This window comes from Macrotis lagotis, chromosome 5, assembly GCF_037893015.1.
Source record: "Macrotis lagotis isolate mMagLag1 chromosome 5, bilby.v1.9.chrom.fasta, whole genome shotgun sequence".
NCBI classification, from domain to species: Eukaryota; Metazoa; Chordata; class Mammalia; order Peramelemorphia; family Peramelidae; genus Macrotis; species Macrotis lagotis.
Window position 1 is genome coordinate 60,395,436 of NC_133662.1, and position 22,377 is coordinate 60,417,812.

Genomic DNA, 22,377 nt, shown 5'->3' on the forward strand with positions numbered 1-22,377 from the left:
ATTGAGTCCCATAAGAAGTTAATATACCCAGAGTCATAGAGGCAGAAGAACCCACGTTTCTTGCTCCTCAGCGCTGTACACGATTCCAACTGTTACACTTTCCTGCCTCCAGGTTATAAAAAGATACAGTTAGAGTAGTTAGGTCCAACTACCTCCTATGAATAGTGTTTGCATTTAGGGAACTCTGACCCACCTTTGCCTTTAAATACAGTTCAAAGAAAGGCTCGGGAATTAATTGATCATTTTAAAGTGCATTATCAAGACCAGTATTTGCCATTTGTCAGCACTATCACAGGTAGAATAAGGAAAGGATATGTCACGGAATGATGCATCTACTGACAGGAAATAGTCAGATTGTGGAGTGCGATTATTGTTCTGTAAAAAAATCACGAGCCCAACCTGGAAAGACTTGCACGGACTGATGCTGAGGAAAATGAGCAAACCCAGGACATTGTAAACATTAATAGCAACATTGTATGATGACCAACTATGTCCGACTTAGTTCTCATCAGCAGTGCAATGATCAAAGACGATTAGTGATAAAGAGCTTGTGATGGGAAATACCATCTACATCCGGAGAAGGAACTATGGAGCCTGAATGCGGACCAAAGCTTTCTATTTTCAATTATTAACATTTGTTTTATGTTTTATTTTCCATTTTTCCTCTTTCTATTTGGATTCTTCTTTCACGACGATTCATATGGAAATATGGTTAACATGGTATAACTTAGATTATTCCTTGTCAAAGCGAAGGAGGGATGGAGGAAAAAATGGAACTCTAAATCTTACAAAAACACGAACGTTGAAAACCATCTTTGCATGTAGTTGGAAAAATAGCTTTGTTTAAAAAAGAAATAGTTACAGGGTGCTCAGATGTGCCCCTGACAATAACAAGATACTTGGACTCGTCACTAATATCATTAAGAAGTCTGGGGCTCCCACCCCCAGCCCAGAGTACGCTCTTTCCAATGGCTCTCCTTTATCTGTAAAGAAGTCTCAGGTACTCGGTTCGATTTCTGTAAATAGACTAGGAAAGGGGATTGGAGGGTCTGTTGAGCAGTCCGCCGAGAGGGAGGAGTGGTGTCGGAGAGAGCAAACTCGGCTCTAACACTGAGCCTCAGTTTCCTAATCTGTAAAAAAAAAAAAGACTAGCAGAAACAAACCTGTTATCACTCATCGGTCATTATTATCATTTTCTCAGATACAAAGTATCCAGTTCTAGAGCCACGGGACAGACCTCTTAACCGCGAAAGCAGCATAAGCCCGAATGCGCCTGCCCCACCCCTGGAGGGACATCTTTTTTGGGCCGCCAAGGTTTTCAAGAGAGCGGATTGGCCATGACCCGAAGGCACCGCCCCTTCTCTCACGCCAGCCAATCGCTTCTTCGGTCGGAGCCCGGCCTCAGAAGGGCGGGGCGGATTTCGGGTATGTAAACGCGGCCCTCCTGTCTCCACGGTCCGGCCCAGGTCAGCGCCGGGCAGAGCTCCGGGCCTCCGGGCCCGCCTCCGGTCCCTCTCCGGGCCCTCTCCGGGCCCTCTCCGGGCTCCTCTCCCGTTCCCTCTCCCGGCCCCTCTCCCGGCCCTCCCGCCTCCGGGGAGGCAGCTGCCTCAACGACGGCAGAAACCCCGACGGCTGCCCGCCTGCCCTCCTCCCCGCCTCGAGCCGTGCCGCGCTCCGCCCCAACCACTGGGATGTCCAGCAAAGAAAGCCGCAGCAACTGCGCCTCCCGCAACCCCAGCGCGGGCTCTCGCGGCCCGGCGCCTGACAAGAAAACGCCCCCGGCGCCCCCAGCGCCCCCTCGGGCGGCGGGCGGCAATGCAAGGGGCCGGGATGGCGGCGGCGGCGGCGCCCGAGGGGGGCCCCGAGGGCCCACGGGGACCCTGGAGTACCGCGCCCAGAGGGAAGCGCCGCTCTGCTTCAAGCTCCACAGCTCCGTCGTCGGGGCGGTCATCGGTAAGGGCCGGGCCGGGCCGGCGGGTTTGTCCTCGGCCTGTGGAGGTCTAGATGCCGCCCCGAGGGCAGGGCAGCGTGCTGGGCCCGGGGACTCCAGGCTCTTAATACGCCCTCGTTGTTTTGGGGGGAGCTTGCTTAGACACACGCCCTCGTATGCAGCAGGAGCTTAATAAATGCTTGTTGACTTGGTTTGAGGCTCGAGAAGGGGGACCTTCCTGACCTCCTGCCCCTCCCCGATGCCACCAGTGTGCTTCCCTGGACCTCTTTCCGGGGCAGGGGCACCCATCTTGCCCCAAGGGCTGACTCAAACTTGGGGAGCATTGATCCCCCACTCCGGGGACTGCTTTAGGGGGGAGAAGGGAAAGGAAGAAGAAAGATGCGCCCCCTGGAGAAAGAATCCACCCCGTCTTCTCTTTCTAAGCAAGGGATTCTAGATGGAGTTCAGACCCTTGCTGGTCCTGTGGTCTGATAACTGAGCCTTAGCATCCTTCCCGGTCCCTGATGTCTGATACCTTTCAGCTGGGCATCTTTATGGATTCCTGTTGCCTGTAAACTTTCAGGGTTTATTAATAACTTAATAATGCCTTCCCTGGACATTGGCTCTATTTGGGAATCCAATCTAAGTCTACCCACAGAGGTCTGTTAGTCTTATATTTGCATTCAGAAGGTGTTGGCTCTTAACAGATAAGGGTGTTCACACTTCTCCAGGGTTCTTATATTTCAATATAAATTGTTTCCTATACAGACTCTAAAACCTGAAGAAATTGTTCACTTTTGGGTAAAATAACAATCAGGACAAGATCTGGTATGGTCAAAAAGAAGCTGATTCCAAGACCTAGCTCATTTCCTTACTTTGAGCAAGACATATGAAGTCTGAGCCTCAACCATTCTCTTACAGAGAAAAAGATCACATTGAACTAGATAAACTAATTTTTTTTCTCCATCAAAATCTACTCTCCTACCTCCCTCCTTTTTCTCCATTAAAAAAGCAAGAAAAGGGGGCAGCTAGGTGGCATAGTGGATAAAGCACCAGCCTTGGAGTCAGGAATACCTGGGTGCAAATCTGGTCTCAGACACTTAATAATTACCTAGCTGTGTGGCCTTGGGCAAGCCACTTAACCCCCTTTGCCTTGCAAAAAAACTAAAAAAAAGGGCAAGAAAAACAAAACTTTTTAAAATTTTTTTTGATTCAGGATATTATTTGGGTTTTTCATTTTCCCCCCCAATCTTACTTCCCTCCGCCATCCCCCCACAGGAAGCAATGTGTCAGTCTTTACTTTGAAAAACAAAACTTTTACAAAAAACTTTTCTGAGTATCACATTTCTTTTAGGAAGTCATGGATGAACTCTAAATCTATAATCTTTTATTTAAGAAAAAAATTAAAACCTGTTTATTCCAAAAGGTCTATCTTACCCTTAACCAGTCCAATCAACAAGCAATTATTCAGCCCAACTTTTCAAGAAAGCACAGTTTAGGCAATTAGAGCTACAGAAAGAAAAGCCTCAGGTCTTAAGGAATTTATCCTTTGGGTTTGGGGAGGAGCAAACCAATTCAGCAAATGCACATTTGATCTTTATTTCAACTGGTCATGATTGAGAGAAATGTTTGTTCCTTCTTTCCAAAAAAAAACATTTCTATGTGAACAGAGTATCCAGTTAAGCATAAAGGTGAGATGCAGGAAGGAGAAAGTAGAAAGTTCTTAGAGTTTAGTCTGGAAGTCTTAAATTCATCTGATAAGTAACCCAATAAATTATCCAAATCTTATCAGTCATACTTATTTTGTATAATTTATAAATATTTTGACAGGTCGGGGTGGAACAAAAATAAAGGAAATTCAAGAATCAACGGGTTCTAAAATTCAGGTAAGGTAATTTTTAATCATTTTGAAATGGAAACTCTGGAACTAGACATAGGATTTCACAAAATCTAATTGTCGTGGATATTCTTTGAAGCGTGGCAACTTTGAACAGAAAAGGAATTGGTATAAATTTGCTGGTGAAACGAGCAAAATTTTAACTGGGAACTTTTGATTCTAGCTTTGCTGCTTTAAATAATTTGTCATGTAATTCCTAGCATATTTACAGCAGTCATCAAGTTGCCTTCATATATTTTATTGCCATTGAATTCCTCATCACCACCTTTTGAGTCAGAAATAGTTTTATGAGTGAAACTCAAAAATTTACCTAAGGACATATGACAACTACATGAAAAAATGGTCTATATCAATAATAATTCGAGAAGTGTAAATCAAAATAACTGAGATTTCACCTTATACCTTGCAAATAGGCAAAAAGACAAAAAAATGGCAATAATCTTTGTTGGAGGGGTTGTGGGAAGGTCTATCTATACATTGTCTTTGAAATGGTATAACAATTTTGGAAAACCAGTTTGGAATTATGCAAATGAAATGACTGAATTGTCCCTACCCTTTTGAAATAGAAACTCACTCACTAGATTTAGACCCCAAGGAAGCCATCAGTAAGGAAAAAAGTCCCCCTGTACTCCAAAATATTTATAGTAGCATTTTTGGTGATTAGCTAAGAATTGAAAACAAAGCTGATGCCTGTCAGCTGTAGAATGGTTAAGCAAATTGTGGTACATGAATGTAATGAAACGTTACTCTCCTGTAAGACATGTAGAGAAGCCTGGAAAAAGTTATAGGAATTGATGCAGAGTGAAACAAGCAGAGCCAAGAAATCAATTCTATACAAGAATTAAAACAGTGTAAATGGAAAGACCAATGATACATCAAAAAGAGTAAATATAAAAAAATTTATAAAGATCAACTAGAACTTAAATGAAGAGTTATGACAAGATGTCCCGAGACACTCCTTTGTGGAGGAAGGAGGTCTAAAGTGTTAAACATACCCATATATTTTCAGACCTTACTGAATTTTTCAGTTGTACTGACTTTTGTTTTTTTTCTCTTGGCAGGGGGAACTATTTGTCATATAGGATGATGCTTTGGGAGGGGGAAAGGATGAGGTACATGGAATGAGATACTATGGTGATTAAGAAACAATATAAAAAAAATTTTAAGCTTATATGTCTAGTCAGGTACCCTGTCAGTGGCACATGGAGTTTCTATATAATCCCTTACTCTTCTAGATGGTGAGCAATATACAGCTTTGAGAAAGAGATTCGGATGTTCTATTTTCCCTTTAACCTAACTTGAGAGATAAAGACCCTTTGGAAAGCTTTTTGTTTGGAAAGTCTTATTATTATTGCCTTGTCAACTGAAATGATATTCTTATCTTAATTGACCATCATATCATCTTGAATCTAAAATTTATTTCATGGAACAGTTCTGTTGACATTTACTTTATTAGAGAATTTAGACCTTATTTGGGGGCCCAGCAAGTAATTAATTTGCTCAATTTTTAGAGAAATATGTCTTATGAAGTTGGAATATGGATCCAGGAGATGAGCCAAATAACTTCTGAACCTTGATAATCCAGATACATCAACACCTGTATTTTATATTTACTTACATTTTTTACCATTCTGAATTTGGAGACTTGTGGGTATATAAAGTTATTATTATTGATATCTCTGTATTTTTAGATAATAAAGGGGGATCTTGAGTCAGAAACCAGAATATATGGCAACAAGGAGAACCAGAAATCAGCTAAGTTAATGATAGAGGAAATAGTAAAAAAAATAGAAAAGTTTTCTAAAGAGGACACAAAAACTGGTGAGTAAGCTAATATTATACTTCAGATGTGTTTATGTGCTTTAACAGAATCCTTTGTGAAAAGGCCATTAAATGAATTGGATGTTAACAACTTATCATATTTACTCCTTCCCCACACCTAAATTCCAGTGAATTTCTAGTCTTCAGAGACTTTCCCAATTTCTCTAGTCTTTACTCCTTGCCTGAGGGAAGAGGCATTCATTAAGGGCCCTACTGTTATGCCAGGCAATAAGCACTTATGTATTTGATCTCGGCAACCCTTCCAGATTAGGTGCCCTTGTCCCTTTTTATGGTTGAGGAAACTGTACCAGAGCCTGACTTCCTCACGGTCATATAGCTAGTAAATGTCTGAAGGCAGATTGGAACTCGGGACTTCCCAACTCCAGATTCAGTGCTCCATCCATTGTGCCCCACCTAGCTTCCTTAGATGAAGTAATTTTGGCTGTTCTAAAAAATGCACTGTTAAGTCTATGTAATATGTAAAACTGTAAAATTATATGTAATGTAAGCTACTTTTTGTGCAAACTTATTTGTTAATAAGCATTAAGCCCACAATGCATAGTAGTACTTTAGGCTTTGGAGGGATAGAAAAACAGAAATATGTTCTGTGATGATTTCCTGGGTTTGAATCCTGTCTGTGATCTGATCACCTCTGACCTAGGGCTAGTCACTTAGCCTACCTAAACCTAAGTTCCTTCAAAATGGGTTGGTCTTGTTGACCTCTGAAATTGGAGAGAGATGTTTGACTGATACTGAATGTAATAGGGCAATATTTGTACAATCTGTCTTACTGGACTCTTTATGGGCATACTTCATCTTTAAAATGCTGTAAAAATGTGAGTTGCTATTATGTTTTTCAGTGAGTTTTCATATACCATATTTTCTCAGAACAATATTATCTTTTGGGTAGTATGTATATATAGTCCATTGGTGAGATACATATAATTAGTTGAGAGAGAAAACCTGACTTTGTTAATGTTCAAGAGAATTGTGATTTTTTTTTTATTTTTTTGTTTGTTTGTCCTTCATTTACAAAGAAGACCACGGTGTCAGGGAAGTGATGCCATGACAAGCACATGAATTGAATTTGAGTGAGGAGGTGCAGTGTTAAGTCACCAGCCTCATTTATCTTCTCTAGAGTCATCTGGATCCAGTGGCCAGATATGAGTCAGGACAACTGGAGATGGCCCTGAATGCAAGGCAATCAAGGTTAAATGACTTGCTCAAGGTCACACAGCTAGTAAGTGGCAGGTGTCTGAAGCTAGATTCGAACTCCCATCCTCCTGACTCTCAAGGCCAATGCTCTAAACATTGCACCACCTAGTGCTTTATGATTTTTTATATTGATCGATATATGTGTAATAGATTTAATAAATAATAATTTAGTTTCTAAAGATCCTCTTCACAGGTACTGGTCTGGGAATCAATGAGCATAAGACAGCTAGAGCTTATACATTTCAATCCTGTCAGGGCCTGCATTCTTTCCCTGACCTGGATTAAGTGAGGTGAATTGGTACATGACCTGTTTTGTACTCAAGCAAAAATTATATACTCCCTAGACTATACTCACAGGACTCAGGGACAGCTATGTTGTCCTATTTGCATGGCCATGATTGCTTAATTGTACTGCTCTGCATTAGTGGGTTTGTCCTGGGAAGATCACTCAAATTGATTCTTCTATGTATAGAATATGTGCTTCCTCTATAGCAGAATGGAGCAATTCCAATCAAGGAAGTAATCCTGAGATTTGCAAACCTTATTTCTTGCAATGAAAATAATTAAACTGTTATTTCATTATTGACACTCTGTCCCTGATTTGCTCAGTTACACTCAGACTAGTTCAGTAAAAATTCTGTTAATATTAATTGGTGACAGTAGTTCTCTAAGGGATGTGGTTGTGAAAGACAGCCTTGAACTTTCCAGTGTCTAATTGAGACTGGGTCCACTGGAAAATGAATTGCAGAGACCCAGTTCATCTGTCATGAAGTTCAACACTTCCAACTTCCCACTCCTCTTTGTGTTTTTCTGCACACAGATTGACAGTTTTTTCTTTAATTTTTAAAATTTTTTTTTTTATTTGCTGTATGTGTAAATTTTTTAATAAGAATTACTTACCCAGTTGGTTTTTGTGTGCATTGAACTGGTTGAAATTAGCATCTTTTTAATGGTCCTTGTGGAGTTGTGGAATATTAGCTCTTGTAATTCAAGTGATTGCTAGCACAATGTGGATTGTGTGTGTATTTGTGTTGTTATATCCCCTTTTATAATGTGCTTGTATTGTGTGTAATTATTAGTTAAGTGATGTTATTCTCTTCTGAGTGTATGCCTTTAAAATGGGACAGTTGTGTGGGAAAGTTAAAAGGGAAGATGCAGCAGTTCCTATTGGCAAGCCTCAGAAAGATCGGGTACATTTCAAATGTGAAAGAAATATGGTCCTGACTATTTCTCATACTGCCAGGATTGGGTAGATTTGACTAGTGAGGACCCTAAACTTTGTTGGCCCCATTAGAGCAGTTTTGAATAAAATCAAATGACAACATTTAAGGCAGAAAATGATGTATAAGGAAAATTCTGTCTTGGGAGAGGGGCGGCTTTAACGAATAATTCTCAGACAATGGAAAGAGTATAGGTCTGAAAAGAATTAGTGAAAGAAAAGATTTAAATCTTTTGAAAATCTTAATAATCGCTAATCTACCCAACTACCTAAAATATACCCACCTTTACCAAAAAAGACTCCCCAGCTTCTCTTGCTCCCTGTCAGAGTGCTAGATAGGAGCTTGATGAGAACCTGTGGTTTCAAGCCCTGGGAATGGGGAGAACTGCCAAAGAGTATCCTAACTCTGGGGAAGATCCCATAAGATTTGCTGAGCAATTCCATCTTACCCTGTATTCATACAGATCCAAGTATCCAGATCTGTATCAGCTCAGAGTTGTCTTAGTCAGGTAAGGGAGACTGGCTGAGAAAACCCTCCAGGAAGGAATGAAGGAACCTTTCCGCAGTCCTAATCATTCAGCATGACTACGCAAAGGAAGGGTGGCAAAGGCTATGCCTGTAATAATCCCCATAATTCCTTTTGAAGATGACTCCTCACAAGAGCTGTCTTCTCTAGTTGACACCAGTGCCACACTCTGTTTTAAACTTCTGCCTTCCCTTTTTCCCTCTCCTGGAATCTAGAGTATCTCAGTTGTGGTGATTGTTAATAAGACCATTGTAGCCCATATCTCAGAACCACTTTCCCTTTTTATTGGAAGGATCTCTGCCTTTCTTCCTTCTATCTGGGTCCCTGAGACCCCTAGATGGACTTGAGACCCTGGAGGCCCACTTCCTTGTGTCCTTATCCTTAGCACCTTCTTTAACCCTCTCCCTCCATCTGATTGTCCTCCTAGTTCCTTCCAACTTTTGGGTTTCATATGCCATATAGATTTATTCACCCCCGAGAAAGGAGAGAATGTATAAACCTGGTGTAAACACACTCAATCCTGCCTTCCATCTAATTGAAGGAAAAAAGTGACTTTAGACCATTCTGCATACTATATGTGCATACTTTACTTTTCCACTTCTTCCTAGAGGACTTGATGGAAACTCCTTTAGAAAGAGCAGACTTTGATGGGTACATGATGGATCCTGCCTCAGAAATGAGGATGGAGCCCTGGTTGCTGGTTATGGCATCACCACAACCCCAGAAGTGGCTGAAACTTCATCACTACCTGATGCCCATTCATCAATACCTGATGCCCATTCAGCATGATAAACTGAACTCCAGGTTACTAGCTAGTTAGGAAGAGGAAAAAGGATTGTGGGGAGCAACCCCCTCTACTTTCGTGAGAAGTTGAATAGAGAAAAGACACAGGTGGCAGACAATGCAAGAGAGCAATCTGTTTATTGTCCAGAGAGTCAGAATATTTAAAGATTAAAAAACCACAAAAGTTATGTAATCAAAAATTCAAACTTCTGAGAGTTGTACCCTTTGATCTGGTCAATGTCAGACACCATTTAGGAAAATGTATGTGAAAGATGGAGTTGAATTGAAGACTTGGACAAGCTAAGATGACAAACACCTGACATCACAGAAGGGTGGGTTACATCTGAGTGCACAGACCTCTGTGTACTATTCTCCCATGTCCCAGGTACAGGATTTCTTTTGTCTAACTCGGTATTGGTCTCTGCAACTACATAACTGTTTGAGTTTGACATATTATCTTCCCAAGTTGGTAACTCCATTTGTTCTCAGGGTCCTTATATAGCATTGCATGGAGTCTGTACAGTCATGGAGAACTGTCATGGAGCAGTCTTTGGGCATGTATCACACAAAAGCAGGTGTTGGCTAAAATATGTCCTGGATTGCGGATTCAAACTGTACTCCAATGTTCACATTTTCCCCCCTACTTGCTTTGCAAATGCAGATAATGCATCTGGACAGAGACAGCTTTGTGAAAGTTGGCAATTAGTTTCATTAATAAGTGAGATACTATATAGCAGTAGGAGTATGGCTACTATAATGGGAACACCTGTCATAAGCCAATGAGGAATAAAAGTGAAGGGATTGCTGTTCTTGAACCATTTATACAATTTTTTTGGCCACAAATCCAGGCATCAGGTCCCTAGTACTGGCATCCTCCATGTCCTTAGCTAACTTTCTTAAATCCTCCATATCAAATGCAACAGAGGAGTTTCCCCATAAGCCATTCAGATGATCTTTAATTCTTTTCCAAACATAATGTGTATCATTATACAATACAGGTGTTACACAAAATTGAGTATATCTATAATCACATTTCATATTCATTCTTATTTCTAATACATCCAGTTCTTTCCCAACAGCCACAATTGTATCCAAACCTGTTAACGTGATAAAATTCCTCATTAATTCTGCTTTGAATTTGAAATCCTTTAGTAACATTTTTTACTTAACTCTTCTATAAACTGTTTCAACCTTCTGATTTTGCATTGTAGACATAGACATGGCTACATCTACAGAGGACATTATGCCACTTATCAACATCACTACACCCATAACTATACAACTAACATATCTTTTTTCTTGATGAACTTATACTGCATTATTCCCTTTATCTATAAGATGGTTCAACACTTCATCTGCTGGAGATGAATGCCAACCCTTTTTCTTCACTGGCATAAGTGTGAAGTGTGTCCTAGTGATAATGAATACAGTGAAGTTATTCCTAACATCAGGACCTTATACATGCAGTCACAGTAGTTAAGACAGGTAACTTGGACCCTTCAAAAGTTCTGTTAATCAGTCCATTTCTAAACATAAATGCAGGACTGTTGCCTAAACACACTTGCATAGTGCCATAGTCCCACACCCAGGCACTGAAGTTGTTCTGCCTGTGTCCTGCTCCCATGCTCACTGGTACCAGTTCTGCCATTGCCTTCCACAACTGACTGTCAGGATGTCAGTGGTAACCCTCAGACCCACCCTTCTGTGATGTCAGGTGTTTGTCATCTTGGCTTATCCAAGTCTGCAATTCAACTCCATCTTTCACATACATTTTCCTAAATGGTGCCTGACATTGTATGAGAGAAGGGTTTATGAAAGAATTGTTACACCATAAAGATCCATTAATACACAATGGCCTAGAACTATGATGCAGAGGTAAAGAAGCATAAATAGTAATATTATTTAGGTATACGTAACATGAAAAGATTATAGTATGGTCCACTGTCTTCTGATAAATTTGTCCAAATTGTAGATGGGATGAAAAATTTCAGAGTGATATTTCTTAATTTGATGAAATTTTGAGGTGTATCTCTTCCCAAAACAAACAGGATCTCACTAGCCATCCCTGTAAATTAATTTTTGCCTGAGGAGCAGAAATATTCCCTGTTCCCACAACATTAAATTCTTTAATAAATGCCTTAGAGCCATTACCCTGAAGTATAACTTCTGGAAAATTTTCTCTCCAAGTAGTCACTCTAACCCCAAGTGGGTTATTTATAAATGTCCATCTTGGCTCCTTGCCTTTTGTCACCATGAGACCTCCCATGAGTAAGTTGCAGTATGAGTGGATTTTTTTCTTCTCTAGTCTGCTAGACCTCTGTTTTTGCTGGTTCCTCAGGATCTCCTGGATGTGCACCTTTACTTTTCTGGATAAGTCAGATATTTCTTTCTGGGACCCAGACCGTTTCTTTACCATGACCTGTGGCTACACAAGCATATCCTCACCCCCTTATTATTAATCCATCAGGTTCTTTCCATACCTTGTCTTGGGTTCCTTCCACATCACCATAGTGTTTGTGGAGTCTGTGTCTAATAACATTTTTAGTTTTGTTACTTTTAAAGTGTCTTTCTGCTGGAGTTTTTCCTTCTTGATTTGTCATTAAATAGTTTATAGTAAATAGTACCTGAGTCACTAAGGATCTTGGTGACTTCTCCCCCCCACTTTTTTTGTTTTGCAAAGTTTTAATTTGTCTATTCCTCTTTTCAACAATAGCTTGTCCTGTGGGATTATAAGGAATACCAAGAACATGATGTATTTTATATTCAAGGCAAAATTGTTTAAATTTCATTCTGGTATATGCAGGTTCATTATCAGTTTTCATAGGTTTTGAAATTCCCAAGAAAGCAAAGCAAAAAAGTAAATGCTCTGTAATATGTCTAGATGCTTCACCAGTTATAGGAGTGCTACAGTAAAAGAAGAAAAAGTATATATAATAACATGAACATATTTAAGTTTTCCAAATTGTGGGATGTATGTAACATCCATCTGCCAAATTTCCATAGTATATAGTCCTCATGGATTAATACACTAACTGAAGCTGAAAGAACTAGGAAGCAGTTTGGATGTCCTTTAACTATTTGTCTGAAGAAAAAATGAAAAAAACTATTTGTCTGGCCTGCTCCCTAGTAATATGAAATTGTTTCCTCAGCATATTTGCAGATTGATGAAACTTTCCCTGTGACTGCTGAGTTTCACAAAAAGTTATGGTTAACAAACTATCAGCAATTGAATTCCCTTTAGCAATTGGTTTGGCTAAATTAGTATGTGAGGGAATATGCATTTTATAAATTTTCTCTTGTCTTGATCTTAAAGCATTTGTAAAGCTTGGAATAATTAAGTTATCCTGTTCTGTTGATCCCTTATCAGGACTGTTTTCAATATTTTTTACTACTACTACTACTACTGTATATTGATCTGATACAACATTGAGAGGGTGTTTTTATCTCATGACATACACATAATATCGCATATAATTCATTCTTTTATGTAGAATCAAAAGGTGTGAATAATCCTTTTTCTGCTATGTTCTGAGGGACATAATAATGAAGCTAAATAATTTTTTATGGCATCAGTAAAGACTGAGATTGCACTTTGTATAGGTAAACTATTTATTCTTTTAGTGATAATCCACACTGCACATGAATTTTGCCAATTTTGAAGTCTAATCTGTAATACCTGGAGACATTGCTAAAAGAATTTGTCACTCAGTGTTTTCTCTGAATAGATCATCTATTTGATGACATAGGATACATACCTGGTAATTGTATACTTTTAAGAGCATTTCTTTTTAATATAGTTACCATGTCTGGTTAAGTGTGTAGTGATTTCCTAGATTAAGGCAAAAATATCCATCCAATAACATCATTTTGTTGGTGAAGGCATCCCATAGGAGTTTGTGGTGTATTCACAACTGTAATTTCATATCCTCTATGAGGATCCCATCTCTGTAATTAAGCCTTCTGTATTTTTTTCTTCTACCAGCTGAAGTTGCTTTTCACTTTTTTTTTTTTTTGGTGAGACTCCTAGGAGAATTTAAATCAGAGTCTCCTTTTAAAGTATCACATAAATCAGAAAGATCATGATTTGGGATTCCTACTATAGTTCTTACTCAATTAATATCTCCCATTAATTTTTTTTTTTTTAGATTTTTCAAGGCAATGGGGTTAAATGGCTTGCCCAAGGTCACACGGCTAGGTAATTATTAAGTGTCTGAGGTGGGATTTGAACCCAGGTACTCCTGACTCCCAAGGCTGGTGCTCTAATTACTGTGCCACCTAGCCGCCCCTCCCATTAATTTTTGAAAGTCATTAAGAGTCTGCAATTTATCTTGTCTCAGTTGCAATTTTTATGTCTTTATCATATCTGGCCCCACCATATATCCGAGGTAAGGGCATTTTTTTCAGGTACAATTACTTAAATTCCTTAATTCCAATTCTTGTCTGGCTTCATCTAGAATTCTCTCTAGTCTCTATGTCCTTATGGGCACAGAGAATGTCATCCATTCAGAATACTTTTGCCTAACTGGTTCTGAATCTCTACTCACATTTCTGACATATGGTTGGGCTATTTTTCATGCCCTGATAAACCTTTCTACTGATATCTCTCATAGGGTTTTTTTAAAATTTACACTGGGTACCAAAAATGCAAAATACTTACTGTCCCTAAGGGGTTATACTCTTATAGCATAAAAACAGTCTTTCAAATCTATAACCCACAATGGCTAGTTCCTAGGTATCACGGTAGGTGATAGAAGATTGGGTTGGAAAGAACCTATAGTTTCCATAGCCTCATTTATCTTTCTAAGATCTGTAAGCATTCTCCATTTTCCCAATTTCTTTTTAATGACACATACTGGAGAGTCTGTGGGCTATTAGGTGGTTCTGTATGCCCAAGAGCCAATTGATCCTTTATGATATCTTGTGATGATACCTATGATACCTTTTTCAGTGGAAAGAGGCCATTGCTCCACCCATATAGGGAATCAATTTTTCCTTGTTACGGGCCCAGCATGTTTTAGTTGGGGGGGGGGGGGCAGCTGATGTGTAATGGCCCTTGCTAAAAATGAGATTGTATAAGACACTTTCATATCCTGTAAAATATCTTGCCCCCAAAGTGCAATAGGGAGGGTATATAACACAAGGTTTAAAAGTTCCTCTTTTTCCCTCTGCTTCCCAAGTTAACCAGTGGGAACTAATAGAAGGCTGTTGAACTGACCACACGCCCCACAGTTACTGGCTTGTGTTGGTCACTGAGAAGGCCATTGAGCCTGATTGATTGCTGATTTGCCTGCCCCTGTATCAGTGATACCCTGTATGTCTTCCATTTACTTTTAAAATTAATACAAGTCTATCCTCAGTGACTTGTTGTACCCAAAAATTATCTATGGAGGAATGTGGTTGGCATTTTGACTTAATTACTAACGTCTAAATGTATCATACAGAGTGAAAAACACAAAAAATTTTACAGTATTGATAACTGTGACGGGGCCATCTAAGTTATTATGTATTATTTGTGGTGAGATTCCCAGGTGTGTAAAAGGTGCCAATGGACCAGGAAAGACCAATACTATACTTTCTGGGTCAAGCTTTGGAAGGGGTTTCATTTTAATCTCTCTAGCCTCTCCAGGTGAAAGACTGTTCCACCTGTACTTAACAATGGGGTGTGTGTGTGTGTGTGTGTGTGTGTGTGTGTGTGTGTATATCATTGTGTATCTTCCTTCCATGGGTTCAGGGTCTTGGTGCGAAACATAAGACAGGGGGGCCCCTAGGGTCCCCAAAGCCATTGCCCCCGTTGTGTACATGGAGCCTGAGGCTTGGCCCTTTCTCCAATTTCTGGACTATGGGGTGGTATGACACTGAAACCCAATGAAAACCTTTCTTACATTTTGGGCAAACATTTGGGGGCCTGATAAAATCCTGTCTCTGATTATTTTGGCGATGGGCCCTATAATCTCTTTTTAAATGCCCTTTTCCCCACATTGAAATTATGCCATATCCTTTTTTTTTTTTTGAGAAAGCTTAGTTATTCCCACTGCAGCCATTAGATCAACCATCATGTAACAAAATGTAGACATTCCTATTTCCAAGCATTTTCTAATCATTTCTTCTACTGGGGTTTCCCTTCCTAAACTGCTTATACCTTTAAGCAATCAGCATTGCAATTTTCATAGGCCATGTGTTGCGAAAGTATATCTGCTGCTGGGTCTCCTCCTATCGATCTAAATATAGTCATTCTAAGTCTTGCAATAAAATCGCATAAAATTCTGTAGCCCCTTGATTAATTTTAGTAATCTCCCCTTTCAGGTAAACGATTCCAAGCTTGATGAGCACAGTCAGCAATTGGTTCATACACTTCAAGAGGGTATCCTAATTGTTGAGTCACTAAGCTGTTATTGCCTGTCCCTGCCAACTGATCATGCCTCGCTCCCTGGACTCCCGGTGCCTCAAAATTTCTGAATGCCTGTTGAACAGTTATGTTGAAACTCTACATGCCACTGCACAAAGTCCCCTGGAGAGACACATATTTTAGCCAATTGAATCCAATCAAATGGTGGTTAAAGGTACCCCAGCTGTATGACCTAATAGTGATAATATGTATGGTGATGTCAGTCCATACTCCGTAGCAGCCTTTTTAACTCTTTTAATATGGCCAAAGGTAAAGTTTGATAAATTCTTACAGCAGGATTATTAGGATTGGCAGGATTAGGGGGTCTCAATTACTGGATAAAAAAGTGAACTTCCTCTGAATTCTGATATTCTTCTTTGTCTTTATATGCCTGGTCTATTATTTGCTGTAAACAAGACCTGGCTGTTGATTTAGGAGCCACCTCTGGGCAAGATGGTAGGGGTGGACATTGCCCCAACCCCTTGGAACTCTCAGGATTCTTTCTTTCCTGTCTCTTGTCTCTTAAATTTCTACTTGAGTGCTTTGCTCAAAGCATCTGCTTTCTCTAAATTCCTCAGGAGGAGTCAGACAGATTTAATAATGTTATATAAAGAAAAAACATCTGTGATAATCCTCTGACCCTACCTGAGCCTGATATTCTGTCATCTGTTCACCCACTATTTTCCATTTATGTAAATTTAAAGTACCTTCTCTGGGAAACCAAGGAGAACAACGAAACACTGTACTTAAGAACTCCTGAATTTGTTTCTGTGTGAGGTATAATCCCCTTTCTTTGAGCACCATTTTCAAAACTCATGCATGATTCTGCCAGTTTAGAATATTCCTGGGCCATTTTTGCAGCTTAATCTAACTCCCTGTGTAAGCCTGAAAATTATGAGCAATTACTAAGCCATTTAGAAAAGAAATAACCACTATTAAAGATTAACTAGTGATAATGCTAAAGATGGCCAAGCTTTCCTCTTACCTTAAGTGCCAGAGGACTTCCTTGTTGCTGGCCAGGGGGACTTCTCCATCGAAAGTCTTGTCAGCCTCTGGAGTGCTAGGTCCTTTAATTTTGAGTGCCAAAAATTGGTGTGACCTGTGCCACCATTGCTTTGGTGTAAAGCTGAATAGAGAAAAGACACAGACAGGCGGGCAATGCAGGAGAGCAGTTTGTTTATTGTCCAGAGAGTCAGAATATTTAAAGATTAAAAACCACAAAAGTTATGTAATCAAAAATGCAAGCTTCTGAGAGTTGTACCCTTTGATCTGGTCACAGACCTCTGCACTATTTTCCCTCGTTCTGGGTACAGGATTTGTTTTGTCTAACTCGGTACTGGTCTCTGTACCTGCATAACTGGGTATAATAGTTTCAGGTATATTTTCTTCCCAAGTTGAATACTCTCTCTGTTCTCAGGGTCCTTATCTAGCATTGCATCAATCTTCAGGGTTCATGGAGAACTGTAATGGAACAATCTTTGCGCATGTATCACACACAAAAGCAGGTATTGGCTAAAACATGTCCTGGATCACAGATTCAACTATACTCCAATCCTCACAATTAATAACCATACTGACAACTGGTATGCATTCAAGTAGCTCATGATTTTGAGATGTTATGAAAACATGGGGGCTTCCTTGCCTCATCAGGATAACCCAATAAAAATCAGAAACAAGCTTCCCATCTATGGAACTGTTTACTACTTCCCCAGACCATAGACAGTAATTAAAATTACAGGTCACAACTGAGAAAACGACATTCATGCCCATAAAAAATGACTTGGCTTACCAAGCAGCTAAATCACAAACCAGGAAAGACTTTGGAAGGAGGGATGTAACCTTGATAAGACAATAGGACTGTGGGTGGATCCAAATAGACTTCAAGAACTCCTTAAGAACTTCTCTCCCTATTATGGAACACCTTTCATTCATTCAACTGTTGGGAACCTAACAAACTAGTAGAAGGTGGCTTACAAATTTGGTTGGGGGACTTTGCACAGGGCTGTCTTCACTGCCTATGAGATGTGTCCCACATCAGCCCCAAGTAAAATGCATTCAAGCTGCTGAAGCCAGATCAAGGATAGTTTTCTCTCTGAGATAATACCTTTTGAAACTTGGCAGATTAACTTTATCCAACTGCCACCTGCCCTTGGTTATAAATATGCTTTCATATTTATGTGAAAACATAAAGTATGTTTTCCCAGTGGATAGAAAAGTGTTTCCCTATCATACTGCCACAGCCTCTAGGGTGGCAAAAATTCTCTTAGAAAACAGCATTTCATTATGGGGGCTCCTAAAAAATTACATACCAAACTGCTTTTATTCTGGCTAATTACTCAGCACCTATTGTGCTATTACCCTTAGGAGTAATTGAAAGAGTTAATGGATATTTAAGACCTCCCTTTCTAAATTCTTTGAGGCTGGAGAGATCCCTTGGCCCCCTTCACTGGGCCTTAGATTCAGACCATTTGGTTGGCATTAGCTCAGGTCCTATGAGATAGTAATAGGATACTCAATGCCGCTACCTATAAATTGGAAGCTTAACAGCTAAAAACTCCTTCCTGCAATATTGGATTGGATTGGATTGGCACAGTAGGTATCAGAGACTTACCAACTTACCTTGCAGTTCTATTCTTAAAAGCTCTCAACCAAGACTCCACCTTTGACCCAACCTGGTGACTGGATCCACTGGAAAAGATAGCTCTGAAAACACTCCTTGAAGCCATGGTGGAATGTCCCTTTGAAGCTCTGCACACCACCCCTGCTGTTGCCAGGTTCTGGATGACCTCACACCTTAAAGGGGTAGTACCACTCACTTGGATTGTGGAGCAGCTCAAAGGTGACCTGACCTGGAAAATCAAGTAGGGTCTGAAGCAGCTGACATCCAAGAAGAAGTTCACACCTGATAGAGACCCCAGACCCAAGAAACTGGGCGAGGCCTGAGGTTTGCAGCGATTCCCTCTAGGACTTCTTTTTCATGCTACAGTACTCCCAATTTTAATCGTTATAGAAATAGCTGTTTTTCTTTCCTAAATGCCTAAAGATATTCAAACTTTAAGTTATAGTAAGTAAAATTTTTGCTTTTTAAAGATAAAAATTCCTGGAATTATAATTTGTTTTTAGTTTTGGTTATTGGGATGGTTATCTGAATTGTCATAAAGCCAGTAATAGTCTGAGGACTTCTAAGGTGGATATCTATCTATGCATGAGAAAGATTATGAGGTTGACCTAGGTCAGAACTTAGGTAGAATGTAAAATCTTCTTTGCTCTATTTCCTTGTTCCTTTCTGGAGAAGGAAAAATTCCTCACGTGGTGAATCTTAAGCCTTTCCTTCAACACTCTATGACAACACAATTGGCTTAGGTAAGACTCATGCCTGGAATCAAACAGAACTAAGGGATTTTTTCCTCTGTCTTATCATAACTATTTTCCTCTGACCTTTTATAACACATTTTTCTGTAATGAAGAAGTTTTGTAAATACGACATTAAATCTGTTCCATATCTATTAGGTAATTGAAAATCATCAGCCTATTAGGGTCTCATTGCTCCCATTGGCTGAAAGGAGGGAATGTCAAGAGAATTATAATTTTTATATTGATTAATGATATGTGTAATGAATTTAATAATAATAATTTAGTTTCTAGAGATCCTTTTCACAGGCTGACTCTGACCTGGGCATCAGTGAGAACAAAGCAGCTGGAGCCATTCGTTTCTATCTTACAGGGCCTTCATTCTTTCCCCAACCTGTACCTTCCTGTGTTAATGTGAAGTGAATTGGTATTGATATAACCTGATCTGTACTCAAGCAAAAATAGTATTGTACTTGTAAGATTATACGATCAACTTAACCATTTCCCATAGGACTTGGGGACACCTGTGTTGTCCTACTTGAGTGTTGTGCTATAATTGTTGTATTATTCTGTATTGGTGAGTTTTTCCTGGGAAGACCACTCAAACTGATTGTTCTGTGATCCACCTTCTCCTTTAGGATCATGTACATAATATTTGGTTCCACTATACCAAAGTGGAGGGTTCCAAACAGGAATAATCTTGAGATATGCAAATCTGTTCCTTGTAGTGAAACTGCTACTTAATTACTGTCTCACTTGTCTCTAGCCTGCTCTGTCACACCCAGGTTAGAGGACTGACTCAGTGAAAATTTTATTAGCATCACACACATGCATGTTTAACATGAGAATTGAAAATTTTATTTTGCTAATTTAAAGAGTTGTTCCTTAGAACCATTAAAATGGAGAAAGAGGATAACTGTATGATTCACACTTGATATAGTGATTTTATACAGTGTGCTTTTCTCACAACCCTGCAAGGTAAGTACTATGATTAGTAAATAATTTACTACTGCTCACCTCTTGGTGGGGAGAGGGACTGTAAAGGTAGAGTTAGGTGGCATAGTGATAGATCATGGCCTTGAAGTCAAAAGGAGCTGAGTTCTAGTCCAGCCTCAGACTTCCTAAGTGTGTGACCCTGGACAAGTCTCTTAAACCCAAATGCTTCTGAAAAAAAAAAAATCCCAGCTATAAGGAATGTTTATTATTTTCTACCTTACTTACTCTTTACATTAAAAAACATATAGAAATCATGACCAAAATTTCATACTGAACTAGTAAAAGGCATTTTATGTTGAAGAGTTTTCTCTTTATTAGTAAATGGAAGACAACATATTCATGAAAGCAAAAACTGTTAAAGGGTAATTTTTTTAAACATCTGATGACTTTACCTTCTCAAACTTCTCTATACCCTGAAGGAAACAGTTCCTATGATGAAAATGGCCCAGACAAAAAAGTGCCAGTGATTGATTGGGAAGCTATTAAACAGGATCACCTCCACTACATTAGAACAAAGTGGGACGGTTAGTACAACTAACTTTTTTTTGTGTTTTTTGTCTTAAACGTAAGACAATGTAAATGTAAGACAAATGTAAATAATAATTCTGGTTATCATTATTGAAGAATACTGTCTTAAAGGACATGATCTTATTTTAATCCTTTGCACAAGTTACTTTTTAAAGGGTAAGACAGACAATCCCTGACTACTGTGTGTTATGATTATATCTGCTCTCATTTTTTCATAACCCATTTCATATTATGTGCGCACATACTTAGGTGTGCATGGATGCATGTGTGTGTGGACACACCTGTATGTGAATTGCATTTTAGTAATGCATTTAGTTAATAATATCTCTGTTTAGGAGGAGGACTTTGGGAATACAGACCTGTGATTTTACTAGTATAGAGAGTATTTGTTACCAAAGCAGGTCTTGTACTTACATTCTTGTTAATGTTGCCGCCTGAGACACTGGGAGGTTAAGTCATCTTCACAGTTTGGCCCATTCTGTGTCTAGGTTAGTACTTGGACCTAGGTTTTCCTCAGTCCCGGCAGGCTTTCTATCCGATATTTTGCTGGGCCATATTAATAGACTCCAGATTCAGAGGAAAGTGCCTTTTCTTTCCTTATTTTGGTTCTGGGATCTAAGTTTGAAAAGATAAGGTAGATCTATATGATAAAAATGACAGTACTATCTAACTCTACTTAGCCAATGGCATCCCAATTAAAGTACCAAAATTTTTTAAATTGAACTAGAAAAAAATAATAAAACTCATTTAGAAGAACATAAAATCAAGAATATTAATGGAACTAATGAGGAAAAAAATGTAAAGGAAATAAATTTGGCAGTACCAGACTTTAAACTATAAGGCAGTAGTTATCAAAACTATCTAGTAATGACTAGGAAATAGAAAGGTAGATCAGTGGAATAGAATAGACATACAGTGAACAGTAGTAAATTATTATAATAACCTTGTGTATGACATATAAAGATTTAAGATTTTGGGAAACTGGTAAAAAAAATTGTTGGGAAAACTGGAAAGCAATTTGGCAGAAATTGGGTGTAGACCAATATCCTACATCATTTATCAAGATAAAGTCAAAATGTATACATGACCTAGAGATAAAGGAAGATATCATAATAAGTTAGAATATGGAATATATTACCTCTCATACTTATGGATAGGAGAAGAATTTATGAATAAACAAGAAATAGAGAATACTGTCAGATGTGAAATGATAAAATGGATAATTTTGAATACTTTAAATTAAAAAGGGGTTCAAATAAAGCCAATGTAACCAAGATTAGAAAAAAAACAGAAAATTAGGGAAAATTTATATTTATAGACAGTTTTTCAAATAAAAGTCATCTCAATTATGTAAAGAATATTGTCAAAGTTTTAAGAATATGAATCATTCTCCAATTGGTAAAAGGTCAAAGAATATAAATACAGTTTTTTTGAATGAAATCAAAACTATCATCATGAAAAAAGCTCTATATCATTATTGATTAGAGTCATGCAAATGTCATCTAACACCCATCAAATTAGCTAAAATGAGAGAAAGGGAAAATGACAAATGTTGAAGAGGATATGAAAAACATTGGGACATTAATACATTGTTGGTGGAACTTTCAACTGATTCAGCTATTTTGGAAAGCAATCTGGAATTATAATCAGAGTTTTAAAATTGTGTTTTTAGCCTTTGACTAGTAATACCACAATTAGGTCTGTTTTACAAGGTGTTCCAGGAAAA

At 38.9% G+C, this 22,377-nt stretch overlaps 2 protein-coding genes across 3 annotated transcripts in view; one reads left to right on the top strand and one right to left on the bottom strand.

Annotated features, from left to right (window-relative positions):
- Positions 1-19,120, bottom strand: part of DPPA5 (developmental pluripotency associated 5) — a 91,096-nt gene extending 71,976 nt beyond the window's left edge. The window contains exons 1-2 of one of the 2 annotated variants that reach the window (XR_012478611.1): positions 18,396-19,120; positions 16,762-16,902 (exon numbers count right to left, since the gene is read on the bottom strand). The gene's annotated coding sequence lies outside the window, so the exon portion shown is untranslated. The remainder of the gene's footprint in view (positions 1-16,761; positions 16,903-18,395) is intronic. The other variant, XR_012478610.1, reaches the window with a different exon arrangement.
- DDX43 (DEAD-box helicase 43) overlaps positions 1,432-22,377 on the top strand; it is a 29,839-nt gene continuing 8,893 nt past the window's right edge. Inside the window, exons 1-4 of the mRNA XM_074237323.1 lie at positions 1,432-1,953; positions 3,761-3,816; positions 5,519-5,648; positions 20,543-20,647. Of these exons, the coding sequence (XP_074093424.1) occupies positions 1,692-1,953; positions 3,761-3,816; positions 5,519-5,648; positions 20,543-20,647 (553 nt within the window). The 5' untranslated portion in view covers positions 1,432-1,691. The remainder of the gene's footprint in view (positions 1,954-3,760; positions 3,817-5,518; positions 5,649-20,542; positions 20,648-22,377) is intronic.